The sequence below is a fragment of the Oncorhynchus tshawytscha genome, linkage group LG02 (assembly GCF_018296145.1).
Source record: "Oncorhynchus tshawytscha isolate Ot180627B linkage group LG02, Otsh_v2.0, whole genome shotgun sequence".
Taxonomy (NCBI): Eukaryota; Metazoa; Chordata; class Actinopteri; order Salmoniformes; family Salmonidae; genus Oncorhynchus; species Oncorhynchus tshawytscha.
The window spans coordinates 48,921,559-48,935,995 of NC_056430.1; the positions used below are offsets into that span (position 1 = coordinate 48,921,559).

General features: G+C 41.2%; 1 protein-coding gene across 3 annotated transcripts in view; it reads right to left on the reverse strand.

Moving 5' to 3' along the window:
• Positions 1 to 13,851, reverse strand: part of LOC112214250 (phosphatidate phosphatase LPIN2) — a 36,363-nt gene extending 22,512 nt beyond the window's left edge. Inside the window, exons 1-5 of one of the 3 annotated variants that reach the window (XM_024372876.2) lie at positions 13,700 to 13,851; positions 5,761 to 5,961; positions 3,897 to 3,992; positions 1,612 to 1,862; positions 1,269 to 1,379 (exon numbers count right to left, since the gene is read on the reverse strand). In XM_024372876.2, coding sequence (XP_024228644.2) covers positions 1,269 to 1,379; positions 1,612 to 1,862; positions 3,897 to 3,992; positions 5,761 to 5,952 — 650 coding nt within the window. In that variant the 5' untranslated portion in view covers positions 5,953 to 5,961; positions 13,700 to 13,851. Of the gene's footprint in view, positions 1 to 1,268; positions 1,380 to 1,611; positions 1,863 to 3,896; positions 3,993 to 5,760; positions 5,962 to 6,433; positions 6,457 to 9,100; positions 9,196 to 13,699 lie in introns of those variants that run through there. The other 2 variants (XM_024372868.2, XM_024372885.2) reach the window with 2 other exon arrangements.
• Positions 13,852 to 14,437: the final 586 nt, after the last annotated feature.

Here is a 14,437-nt window from a genome sequence, read left to right on the forward strand (position 1 = left end):
ACTTTAGTGCCCTGTTGTATACAGGATACATGTTTGGGAATATTTGTATTCTTCTTTTCACCTCTGTCATTTCGGTCATTATTGTGGAGTAACTACAGGGTGGTTGATCCATCCCCAGTTCTCCCTTCACAGCATTTGAACTCTGAAGCGGTTTTAAAAACACCATCGGCCTCATGGTGACATCCTTGAGCGGTTACCTTCCTGTCCAGAGTGTGCAAAGATGTCATCAAGGCAAAGGGTGGCCACTTTGTAGAATCTCAAATGTATTTTGATTTGTTTAACACTTTTTTGGTTACTACATGATTCCATGTGTTATTTCATTGTGTTGATGTCTTCACTATTATTCTACAACATAGGAAATAGTACAAATTAAGAAAAACCCTTGAATGAGTAGGTGTCCAAAGTACTGTATGTATGAGGGACATATGAAGGGGTAGTGATAAAGAAATCATGTCAACCCCGATTGTTTTTGTATAACGATACCTATTATTAGTGTTATTATTGTATAACGACAAAGTGAAACACTTCTACACAAAAAATATTGTTCTCACACTGTTATTAAACACTGTACAGGAAATGGTGGTTTCGGGTGGATTATTATTTTAATCTGTGTCCAGGAAACAGCCCCTTAGAGCAGTGGTTCCCAAGCAGTGGCTTCCAACCTTTTTTTAAAACTGTAGCACACCTCGATGGAATAAAAAAATTTAAAAAATGGGTCACACCTAAATTGTCCCTATTCATTTATTTAGTGGTAATGACCTCCCATCTCATCCATTCTGCAAATAATACATTTTCTTTGACAAATGTTTTTTTTAACAAATTATATCGGATTTATTTGAACGGTTAGCATAGTTCCTTACTTATGACGATTAATTTGTGTGGACTCTTAAAAGCGTCCTGCGAAACTGCGCTAGAAAGAACACAGTGCAGACCCCGCCCTCAGAAGCCCTGCCCTCCTCAAGCTGTAACACTGGGGCTTGCATTATTTTCCTCAATTTAGTACCACTCTTCAAATGAGCCAAAATGTGTTATACCTCGGTAAAAAGGTTCAGTTTTGAACAGTTTGGCAGCCTGAGTGCACCGGACTGAAAACAACGATATAGACGTAACCATGTGCGCCATTCAATGGATTATCTGAGAGGCACTGGTTCTCCCAAGTCAAAATTACATGTGCAATCCACAGGTCACGTTTCTAAGTGAGAGGTCAAAATAATAAATCACACCGGTGGAAAACCAATACATAAGGCTTAGAGGGTAAGTTGTCTGACCTGCTCTCTGAGGGGGACCACTCTCCCTCTGAGTGAGGGTGTACGTCCCTCGTCTGCACGGCCCCCAACTCTTCATACGGTTGCTCAGACAGCGAGAAGTACACCGACTTACTGTTAGGGAGACAAAAGAGCCAGCCACAGGATATATCAGAACATAAAATCCAATCGTTCAAAGCCATATACCGAATGCTATATCTAACAATAGGACATGGGTTAAATGTATTTGTCTTTTTCACCTAACACTTGTGGTGTGTTTGATTTAGTTTGGCCAGCACTATGAATCCAATAGAATAGTCATTCTTAGCCAATAGTATTCATGTTTTCAACAGGAGTTGACATTGACCTGGCGAGCATAGATGTGGTGAGCTCTTCTTTGGAAGGGCTCTCCTGTTCAGTCTGCTCCCGCTCTCTCTCCCTCTCATCGGACGAGGAGCTGCCGTCATCTCTTAGGTGGGAGTCGGAGCGTATGCGTTTGCGCCGCCGCTTTTTCCTGCGTGTGCTACCGGAAGTGGGGGGGCCTTCGAAGGTCTCCTCGGCCCCCTCCGGGAGCTCGATGAGGATGGGTGACGTACAGAGGTGGGCTGGCACTCTGGACTGGGGGTGAAGTGGAGAAAATTAAGGCACAACTAAAATACTAATTAGTTGTGTTAATGTACTGGGCTACACATGAGTAGGTGTGTCTAAACTTTTGACTGGTACTTCATACGCCCCCCCAAAAAAAAGTATATTTTTGGGGGAGGTTATTGAAAACCTTAGGATCAGTATTACAAAATATACCATTTATACGGTATACCGGGGTATCGCCCAAGCCTAGTTGGAATGCCCCTCTGTGAATTGAACACCAGTCCCCTGCATGACAGGCGGGGAACAACTCCAACAAATAGACCTTCTCTCCCCATCTCAGGCAACCCTGATGCCGTCGTACACTGTTTTGTCTATTGAAAGAGAGGGCCTTCTCCAGTTACGCCAATCTTCCTAAGAAGTCACCGACAGAGTTCAGACTCTTGTACACTGACACCGGTCACACAAACTGGTCCGAGTCAAGGCAGCCAGAGCGTTTCCACCCCAGGCAAACAAGACAGCACTTGTGAGTATCTTGAACTTCCATTGTGAAACCACATGCCCTAGGGCATGGTCGGACATTCAACTCTGTCTGGTTAGCCTTTTTGAGCTCTTACCACTGGCCAACTTATTCAAGCAAGGAAGCATTAGCTACACAAACAAAGCAGAAAGAAGTTAGTTTTTGTGTTTGCTTAAAGTAAATACCAAGACATCTAGGGGACGAGTACTCTCTCCCCACTAACAGACACCTAAGTCGGAGCCAAACCTAGTAGTCCGTGTGTTTGAAATGTTAGTAAATTGAGGAAATGAATGCAAGCCCCGGCATTACAGGCAGGCAGGCGGGGCTTCCCAGGGCTGGCCCTGAATTCATTGGCCCTTTGCGTGTGTTTATAATTTTTTTTATTCAGGTGAATTTGATTGGTTGTTGACTCCCCATAGTATGTTATGCCGAGTGATTGACTGAAAGGGAAGAAATCAGACTTTGAATCTCTTTAAGCATGGTCAAGTTAATCATTTGGCTGTGACACAAAGATACAGTCATCCTACTGAACTGAAGGACAGGAAGGAAACTGCTCAGGGATGTCACCATGAGCCCATTGGTGACTTCAGTTCAATGGCTGTGATGGGACATTACTGTGACTCCACAAGAAAATGATATAATAATAATAATAAAATACAGAATACAAATATTCCAAAACATACATCCTGTATTTAACAAGGCACTAATGTAATAATACCCCCCCCAAAAAATTTGAGCCTTATGTTTAGGGCAAATCCAACTCAACACTTCACTGAGTAACTTCCTCCTTTTCAAGCATGGTGGTATCTGCATCATGGTATGGGTATGCTTGACATTGGCAAAGACGGGGGAGTTTTTCAGGATAAAATAAATGGGATGGAACTAAGCACAAGCCAAATTCTTGAGGAAAACCTTCCCCAGTCTGCTTTACACCAGACACTGGGAGAGGAATTCACCTTTCAGCAGGACAATAACCTACAACACAAGGCCAAATCTACACTGGAGTGATTTACCAAGAAGACAGGGAATGTTCTTGAGTGGCCTACTTCCAGTTTCAACTTAAAAATGGTCTTGAAAATCTAAGGCAAGACTTGAAAAAGGGTCTAACGATGATCGTAACAATAAACCTAATAAGACAAACAGCTGTAATTGCTGCCAAAGGTGTTTCTAACATGTATTGACTATGGGGGTGAACACTTTTCTAATCAAGGTATATTAGTGTTTTATTTTTCATTCCTCTTTAACAAATGTTAGATAATTATTCTTCCACAATGACATTACAGTATTTGGTGTAGACCATTGACCAAATATGACAAGTAAATACATTATAATCCCACTTTGTGACAATAAAATGTGAAGAGTTCCAAGGGGGGTGTGAATGCTTATGATAGGCATTGTACATTGTCAATAAGCCTAAGAATAAACATAACAGGCTACATCACCTATCCGATTAGTTTAACACGTTAACCTCCACTAAAAAAAGAGGTTAACCTCCACTAATGAACAGACCTATAGGATCAAATATATATATTTTTAACGGGACAAACCTCAAAATCCTCATTTTCCTCCACGAAAAAAGCTTCTCCGTTGTCCCCCAGCTTCATTTGCAGGTAAACTGGCTCCCCGTTGATCTCAATGTCCACCTGCAACACAGTCACAGTCAGTGTGTGTGCGTTTAAGAGAGAGCGTGAAAAAGGGAATGTTGATCATCTGTATGTGTATTTATCCGCTTACATACAGTGCCTTCAGAAAGTATTCATACCCCTTGACGAGCTTCACATTTAGGTGTTTTACAGCCTGAATTCAACATTTATTAAAATGTATTTGTTTTCTCACCCATCTACACATACCGTCAGCATAATGACAAAGTGAAAACATGTTTTTAGAAATGGTAGAAAATGTATTGAAAAGGAAATCTCATTTACATAAGTATTCACACACCCGAGTCAACACGTTATATAAAAAAATATAACACTTGTTTTTTTGTTTTTTAAAATCAGCTTTGGCAGCGATTACAGCTGTGAGTCTTTCTGGTTAATTCTCTAAGGGCTTGGCACACCTGGATTGTACAATATTTGCACATTATTAGTTTTAATACATTCTTCAAGCTCTGTGAAGTTGATTGTTGATCATTGCTAGACAGCCATTTTCAAGTCTTGCTATAGATTTTCAAGCTGATTTAAGACCAAACTGTAACTAGGCCTCTCAGGAACATTCAATGTTGTCTTGGTAAGCAACTCCAGTGTATATTTGACCTTGTGTTTCAGGTTCTTGTCCTGTTTAAGGGTGAATTTGCCTCCCAGTGTCTGTTGGAAAGCAGACAAACAGATTTTTCTCTAGGATTTTGCCTGTGCTTGGCTCGATTCTGTTTATCTTTATCCCCCCCAAAAAACTCCCTAGTCCTTGCCGATGACAAGCATACCCATAACATGATGTAGTCATGGTTTTGACACAAACATAAAGCTTTGTATTCAGGCCAAAGTCCATTCTTTGCCGCAGTTTTACTTTAGTGCCTTATTACAAACAGGATGCATGTTTTGGAATATTTGTATTCTGGACAGGCTTCCATATTTTCACTCTGTCATTTAGGTTAATATTGTGGAGTAACTACAATGTTGTTGATCCATCCTCAGTTCTCTCCTGTCACAGCCATTAAACTCTAAGTCAGTCACTATTGGCAGCATGGTGAAACTGCTGAGGGGTTTCCTTCCACTCCGGCAACTGAGTTAGGAAGGACACCTGTATCTTTGTACTGACTGGGTGTATTGACACACCATCCAAAGTGTAATTAATAACTTCACCATGCTTAAAGGGATATTCAACGTCCAACAGTCCCCACTGTTCCATAAGGTGAATTTTTTACCTGCAATTTTAATCTGATTCTACTGCTTGCATCAGTTACCTGATGTGGAATAGAGTTCTGTGTAGTCATGGCTCTATGTAGTACTGTGTGCCTCCCATTGTCTGTTCTGGACTTGGGGACTGTGAAGAGACCTCTGGTGGCATGTCTTGTGGGGTATGCATGGGTGTCCGAGCTGTGTGCTAGTATTTTAGACAGCTCGGTACCTTCAGCTTGTCAACACCTCTTACAAAAACAAGTACATTTTTTTTACTCCTGAACTGATTTAGGCTTGCCATAAAAAGGGATTGAATAATTGACAGATTTTAATTGATTAATTTGTAAAAATGTCTAAAAACATGATTCCCCTTTGACATTATGGGGGAATTGTGTGTAGGCTACTGACAAAACACATCAATTTAATCCATTTTGAATTCAGGCTGTAACACAAGAAAATGTGGAAAAAGTCAAGGGGTGCGAACACTTTCTGAAGGCACTGTACATACACCCATCAGGTGTAGGCTACACCACACACTCCAGTCTTCTCATTTTCCGTACTCTACATTACTCACCACTTTTTCTTTGGAGCGCAGCACCCCCAGTTTGCCGAAGCGCACGTGGAATGGGGAGCACTGGAGGCTGCCGTCGGGCTGGCGCACCACGATGACATCGATGCCCCCCGTGAGCGTGGCTGGGTTCAGGCCCCGGTACAGCTCCTTCACCGTCACAAACACCGACTCTGCCAGCTGCCCAACGTAGTTCATGGTCTGGGACTGGAGGTGGAGGGAGAGATAGAGCAGGGGAGAGATAGAGCAGGAGAAAGAGGAGGGGAGGTGGGGGAGGGGGGGAGAAAATGGGTCAAGGGGCAATTCTTGTCCAATGTTTACGCAATTCTCTACCAATCAATGTTCTTGAATTGAGAATTACATTAGGCCTAATCCAGGCTCCGACTGCAAATTGTGTAACATGTTTTGAGACGTCAAAGGCAAACAATATAAATGCAATTTGTCGTCATTCAATAATGAGGTAGGCTATACTCTTCTCTCTTCCTCCCTATAAGCTAAACTCCCATGGGCTACTGCCATATTGCTTTCACCTGATGTTTCTTCCCATGTGCTTTTACCTGGTTAAATCAAAACACAATTATCGAGCTGGACTACCATAAAATCAACTTTTTACAATACCTAGGATAATATAGCCTAGTAGGCTATCCAAGTTTGTTGGCAGAATACAACATACATTTACCTTACCAGGATCATGTCCACTCTAAAATCTTGTCACGCTAAACCGAGATGCCAAGTGTTTTAAACAAGCTTTCTTGACCCTTGGAATATGCGAGAGTATTGATTAATTATTATAGGTTAAAGATCCACTGCTCTGAGAAAGAGCAAGGTCCATCATTACACACCCAACAAAACAATCTGGTGATGTCATTTCCTTTAACTACTCATGATGATGCATTGACCCACCTTATATAGAGTTCCTATTTATGGGGTTACAAAATTCTTTCTATGCCGTTTTGTCACATAGATAGGTCTGAGGTTGTAACAGCGTAATAGGCTCTAGGCCTACAGAAAACAAATCAATAGAGAGATGTTTTGGTACTCCTGATAGGCTACTTGCCTGAAATTCCCTGTAAAACAGCTTACATAGGCCTAATTAGAAAAGATGGGATTACATCAATTATTTCTGACAACATGTAATCAGACTTAGTGACTTCAGAAAGTATTCATACCCCTTGACTTATTCCACATTTTGTTGTGTTACAGCCTGAATTCAGTATTAAATATATATATATATATATCACCAATCTACACTCAATACCCCATAATGACAAAGTGAAAACATGTTTAGAAATTTTTGCAAATTTATTGAAAATGAATACAGAAATGTAATTTACATAAGTATTCACACCACTGAGTCAATATGTTGTAGAAGTACCTTTGGGAGCGATTAGTCTTTCTGGGTCAGTCTCTAAGAGCTTTCCACACCTGGATTGTGCAACATTTGTCCATTATTCTTCAAGCTCTGTCAAATTGGTTGTTGATCATTGCTCGACAACCATTTTCAGGTCTTGCCATAGACTTTCAAGTAGATTTAAGTCAAAACTGTAAGTAGGCCACTCAAGAACATTCACTGTCTTCTTGGTAAGCAACTCAAGTGTAGATTTGGCTTTGTGTTTTAGGTTATTGTCCTGCTGAAAGGTTAATTTAATCTCCCAGTGTCTGGTGGAAAGCAGACTAAAGCAGGTTTTCCTCTAGGCTTCTGCCTGTGCTTAGCACCATTTATTTATTTTATTTTTTTTATCCTGAAAAACTCCCCAGACGTTAACGATTAACAAGCATACCAATAGCATGATGCAGCCACCACTATGCTTGAGAATATGGAGAGGGGTACTCAGTAATGTTTTATATTGGATTGCCCCAAACATATCACTTTGTATTCAGGACAAAAAAAGTAAATAGTTGTCACATTTCTTGCAGTATTCTTGCAAACAGGATGCATGTTTCGGAATATATTTACTCTGTACCGGCTTCCTTTTTTTCCACTTTCATTAGGTTAGTTTTGTGGAGTAACTAAAATGTTGATCCTTACTCAGTTCTCCTATTACAGCCAACAAACTAAGTCACCATTGGCATCATGGTGAAATCCCTGAGCGGTTTCCTTCCTCTCTGGCAACCATTTAAGAAGGTCGCCTGCATCTTTGTACTGACTGGGTGTTTTTATACACCATCCAAAGTATAATAACTTCACCATGCTCAAAGGGATTTTCAATGTCTGTCTATTTTTTTTTTACCCATCTGCCAATAGGTGCCCTTTGTGAGGCATTGGAAAACCTCCCTTGTGATTGTGGTTGAATCGGTGTTTGAAATTCACTGCTCGACTGAGGGACCTTGGAGATAATGTTTTTTATGTATTGTATGTCATTAAAAAAATGATAAACACTATTATTGCACACAGAGTGAGTCCATGCAACTAATTATCTGACTTGTTAAGCACATTGTTACTCCTAAACTTATTTAGGCTTGCCATAACAAACAGGTTGAATGCTTATTGACAAGCAAGTTCAGCTTTTCATTTTTTATGAATTTGTAAAAATGTCAAACATATTTCCACTTTTATATTACGGGGTATTGTGTGTAGGCCAGTGACACAAAAATCTACATTTCATCCATTTTAAATTCAGGCTGTAACACAACAAAATGTGGAAAAAGTCAAGGGGTGTGAATACTTTCTGAAGGCACTGTAGCTTAGGCTACATTTTGAGTTGTGTCCAAGAGTGTCCTTTAGTCAAATCCATACTGGCAAACTGATTAGTAACATTGTAGAGAAAGGCACGAGGTCCAAAAAAAGCATGTTCAGCATACACGCATTGACAAACCACAACATGATCATTAAATGTAGAGTCTATGATTCACAGTTAAACAAATCCCATTGCCTAGGCCCAAGGCTAATAAAATGTTAACTTCTGCATTCTGTAGTAACCTCTATTGGAAGCGACCACATATTTAACAAGACTGAATTATGATCAAGCTACTACTTTTGAATGAAAACCACATATAAGATCTGAAGACTCTCCACAAAAACTAGGCACTATAACAAAACTAGGCCCAAATAACAAACAAACAAAACAGGAGAACCGAACATTAAATCGAGGCAAATTGGGCTGTTCTAGTTTTATTCTGACGGGCCAGTGATGACAATAGGACTTCGAAAGGTGAAGGAGTAGCCTATCAGAATGTAGAAGACCAATAAAACAGGCTAAGGCTAATCATGGAGTCAGTGTACTGTCACAACAAAATGTTGAATGTGGATTAAAGTGACTTAAGAGGAAAGACAACAAGACCAAAAGTAAAATCTTGAGAAACATAGCCATATCCTTTTGGGGAGGCTAACAGTTTCAGGCCTTACCAACAGAGAGAAGTGAAGTTGTACTTTCCCCACAAGGCCTTGTTCCCTGGACCCCCCTTCCGCCATCAGTCACCCAAACTTCCTTCATCCCCCAGAATTCTTTATGCTCCCCAGAATCGGTCCACTGGCCCTCCAGTTAGCCCTCCACTAGGCTACATTTTGGACACTTAGGCTAGAAGACTCCAAAGCCACCTTAGTAGAACCGTGGATACTTTGAAAAGAAAAAGTCATTTTCAGCCCCTACAAAGTCCCGTCCCGAGGAGGGTTTTCTAATTGGCATATACCAGCCTAGCGTTAATAGTCTCTGGGCCCATGTGTTCTGAGCTGGAATGCAATATAGAAGTCTATGTGAGAGACCCAGTATATTCACTCACATCACCGCTCCCTCGATCACAAACACACACACACACACACACATTAAGGCACGTATACACAATTCACACTTCCCCTCTCACTGCACATGACAGCCAGGCCAGCAGTTTCTGAAAAGCTTGGCTGATCTATTCACGAACACTCCGCTCTGCCCAACACGCAGTGACCAGTCACCCGGCGCACTCTGGGATTGACTGCTACTCTCTGGCCATTCGAAAAGAGACTCTAGCAACCATGACGCGTAACATCAACACTAGAATAAACGCTACCATTTATCAACAACAATTTCTTTCGGGGACTTGAAAGCGGTACTTTTGGGAACTTGAAGGGATATCCTTACATGAATAGAAAACAAAAAGGGTGAGTTGGTGCACACCGCACAAGGGGGTGAGGGAGGAAGTACAGTGTGGGTAGAGGTACACACGGTGCAATTGACCAAATAGCCTAACCATGCTGGTTCTAGAAGAGACAAGTAGAGCAGGGCCGCTGGAAAGCTCCTGGGCTACAGCGATGATGGTGTGATTGTTTTCTTCTCTTTGCTCTGTCAGGCAATTCAAGTTGCAGTTGATATTATTTATTTTTAGCGATACATTACTTTGTAATAGAATCTGCTAGGTCAGCAGTAATGGAGGCTGGACATAAAGCCCACAACGGACAATTTTGTGTGGAGACAAAATGGAGGGAGTGCAAACTGAGTACAGTGGTGAGGGAAAACTCCTGGCATTCAATATATTTCTGGAAAGCCAAGAGTAGGCCTATTATTTCATTGATATGTCTAAACATGTTTAAGCTAGATGAACTGTAGTAACACTGCAATTAAGTTACTCAGATGTCTACGAAAAAAGGCCAGTATGCGAATGACTTGTGACTTTGGTGCTGATCCTTTTAAGCATTGGACAAAGCTTGCCATTACTACTTTTCCCGACGTGTCAGACTACAACTTTCATTTTGATAGGCATGCATTGTAGCCAAGGAGAACCATTCCCTCAAAGTGGTAGAGATCATTTTAAAAGGCAAACATGGCCAAAGTCAAAAGAGACTCATCCCATCTGTTAGAAGCAAAAGATACATCATTGGTTAGAAGCCACCTAATTAATCACTACTTGTTTTTGTAAGAAGTGTTGACAAGCTGAATGTACCGAGCTGTCTGTTCAAACTACTAGCACACAGCTCAGACACCCATGCATACCCCACAATACATGCCACCAGAGGTCTCTTCACAGTTCCCAAGTCCAGAACAGACTATGGGAGGCGCACAGTACTACATAGAGCCATGACTACATGGAACTCTATTCCACAGCAGTAGAATCAGATATTTAAAAAAAAAACTGGTAAAAATGCACCTTATGGAACAGCTGAGCCTGTGAAGAGAGACACAAAAAGGTAGACACACATACAAGCTCACGTACTCCACACACATCTACATTGTAATATTGTTGTATGGTGGTATTATACAATTTGTATTGTAAATATGTAGTGGTGTAATAATATTGTATCTTTTGTTTCATATGTACGTGCCTTAATGTGTTTGGACCACAGGAAGAGTAGCTGATGCCCCAGCAGCAGCTAATGGGTGTCCCTAATAAATACATTGTGTACCTCCGATGTATTTTTTTTATTTCACCTTTATTTAACCAGGTAGGCCAGTTGAGAACAAGTTCTCATTTACAACTGCGACCTGGCCAAGACAAAGCAAAGCAGTGCGACAAAAAAAACAACAGAGTTACACATGGGATAAATAATCGTACAGTCAATAACACAATAGAAAAATCTGTATACAGTGTGTGCAAATGAAGTAAGGAATAATAAATAATATGCCATAAATAGGCCAATAAATAGGCCATAGTGGCAGAGTAATTACAATTTGGCAAATAACACTGGAGTGATATATGTACTGATGATGTGCAAGTAGAGATACTGGTGTGCAAAAGAGCAGAAAAACAAACAAATATGGGATGAGGTAGGTAGTTAGATGGGCTATTTACAGATGGGCTGTGTACAGCTGCAGCGATCGGTAAGCTGCTCTGACAGCTGATGCCTAAAGTTAGTGAGGGAGGTATAAGTCTCCAACTTCAGTGATTTTTGCAATTTGTTCCAGTCATTGGTAGCAGAGAACTGGAAGGAAAGGTGGCCAAAGTAAGTATTGACTTTGGGGATGACCAGTGAAATATACCTGCTGGAGCGCGTGCTACGGGTGGTGTCAGAATGGTGTCGTCTGTGTAGAGGTGGATCAAAGAATCACCCGCAGCAAGAGCGACATCATTGATATATACAGAGAAAAGAGTCAGCCTGAGAATTGAACCCTGTGGCAAACCCATAGAGGCTGCCAGAGGTACAGACAACAGGCCCTCCAATTTGATACACTGAACTCTGAGAAGTAGTTAGTGAACCAGGCGAGGCAGTCATTAGAGAAACCAAGGATGTTGAGTCTGCCGATAAGAATATGGTGATTGACAGAGTGAAAAGCCTTGGCCAGGTCGATGAAGACGGCTGGTGGTTATGATATTGCTTAGGACCTTGAGCATGGCTGAGGGGCACCCGTGACCAGCTCGGAAACCAGATTGCATAGCGGAGAAGGTACGGTGGGATTTGAAATGGTCGGTGATATGTTTGTTCACTTGGCTTTCCAAGACTTTAGAAAAGCAGGATGGATATAGGTCTGTAACAGTTAGGGTCTAGAGCGTCTCCCCCTCTGAAGAGGGGGATGACCACGGCCGCTTTCCAATCTTTAGGAATCTCAGACGATACGAAAGAGGTTGAACAGACTAGTAATAAGGGTTGCAACAATGGCAGCGGATAATTTTAGGAAGAAAGGATTCAGATTGCCTAGCCCCAGCTGATTTGTAAGGATCCAGATTTTGCAGCTCTATTAGAACAATCAGCTGTATGGATTTTGGTGAAGGATAAGCAGGGGGGGGCTTGGGCCAGTTGCTGCGGGGGGGGTGCAGAGCTGTTGGCTGGGGTTGGGGGTCGCCAGATGGAAAGCATGGCCAGCTGTTGAGAAATGCTTATTGAAATTCTCAATTAGCGTGGATTTATCAGTGGTGACAGTGTTTCCTAGCCTCAGTGCAGTGGGCAGCTGGGAGGTGGTGCTCTTATTCTCCATGGACTTCAGTGTCCCAGAACTTTTTGGAATTAGTGCTGCAGGATGCACATTTCTGTTTGAAAAAGCTAGCCTTTGCTTTCCTAACTGATTGTGTATTTATTTTTTGAAAGGGGCATGCTTATTTAAGATGGTGAGGAAAGCACTTTTAAAGAACAACCAGGCATCCTCTACTGACTGGAGGTCAATATCCTTCCAGGATACCCGGGCCAGGTCGATTAGAAAGGCCTGCTTGCCTTTGTGCTACATCATTGGTTAGAAACCACCTACTCACAGTGTACCTCTGACGTATGTGCTACTAGCATGCATCTGACCTGGACTTGGAAAATAAAGACCATCATGCATGACATGACCTGTAAAAAAGGTGGAGGTGGCATTTGCCAGGATAAAAGTACGAAAACGTATACACTCACTACGGTAAGTTGCTCTGGATAAGGGAGTCTGCTAAATGACTATGTACATTTGATTCCAATATCCTAGCAACAATGACTTTGCGATAGTTTATTACATGTAGAGATGGGCCAACATTCAAACAAACCCTTGTTTGGATCAAACAAACGACTAAAATGGGCATATTCAGTATTTTGATTAGATTCATTCGTCTCCAGGGGTTTTTAATACAAGTTATCCTTGAAAGCACTACGCAATTTACTTTGGACACTGCTCCAATAAGACGCTACTTCGAATGTTGAACCATTTCAAGCCAGACTTGAACACTGACGCCAGTCAATTGGTTTGTCACATTGTTTCAGCGAGACTAAACGCGCAGTTCCATGTTATGATGACCAAAACCCTTTATGTTCAAAATAGTTTACGTTCCGTACTTATCTATAGTTTTCAAACCAAGTGCGTAGCTAAAAGCAGTTGGTGGTGGGTTAGCAGCTAGCCAGCCATCATAGTTGTCAGGAATTAATATTCTGGACATCAACAACACGATCAACCAAACTCTCCCGTTCCTTGCGACGTGGCTGGCTGACATGGCTACTATTAGGTTCGCTTCACAAAAAAACGTATTAACACTATTTAAAATTTAAAAAATACGATTATTTCGCACATCATCTTTCTATCCATGTACATGTAATGTTTAATTAACGATACAGTAACGATTGTTTATTTGATCTTACCTACAAACGGAGTTTCCACAAAATGATGCTTCCTACTCCAGGCGCGTGCGCACACTATTCTCTATGGAACAACATGCAAGTCAGCGTTTGAGTGGTATACTGAAAGTAGCCGGAAGGCGACAAAATAAAATCGAGGTTAGAGGAGGTACGTATGCACCAGGAGTCGGAAGTTGGCCAAATTGCCAACAGCCGGCCAAATTGCCAACAGCCTGCCAAATTTGATGGTGGCGGGAAAGATCGCGGAAACTCAAGCGATTGTGAATCTAATGGCGGTAGAATTAAGGACAATTTGTGTATTGTCCAAAATTCTTCTTGAAGAATCAATTTGAGCTATCCAAACTGGTGGAGAAAGTGATGGGTAACGTGAAGGTTGTGATTAAAACGAGAGGTGGGCTTGATTTGATTTGTTTTGTTGTACTTCTGCGGATCAGAAGGAACTTGTGTTGCTTTATATATATATATATATATATACTTGTGTTCCCACAGGTACTTCCTGTATTGGTTTGTTGTTAATAAATAAATTATATATATATATATATAATATATATAATATATAATATATATAATTTATTTATTAACAACAAATCAATACAGGAAGTACCTGTGGGAACACAAGTATATATGAATAATATACAATGGACAATTGGGCTAGAGGGTTCAATATCACATTACACAAGGACTTTAAGGGACATACATACACTTATAATTCTAACAGCTTTTTTGTTAGTAGAATATTTA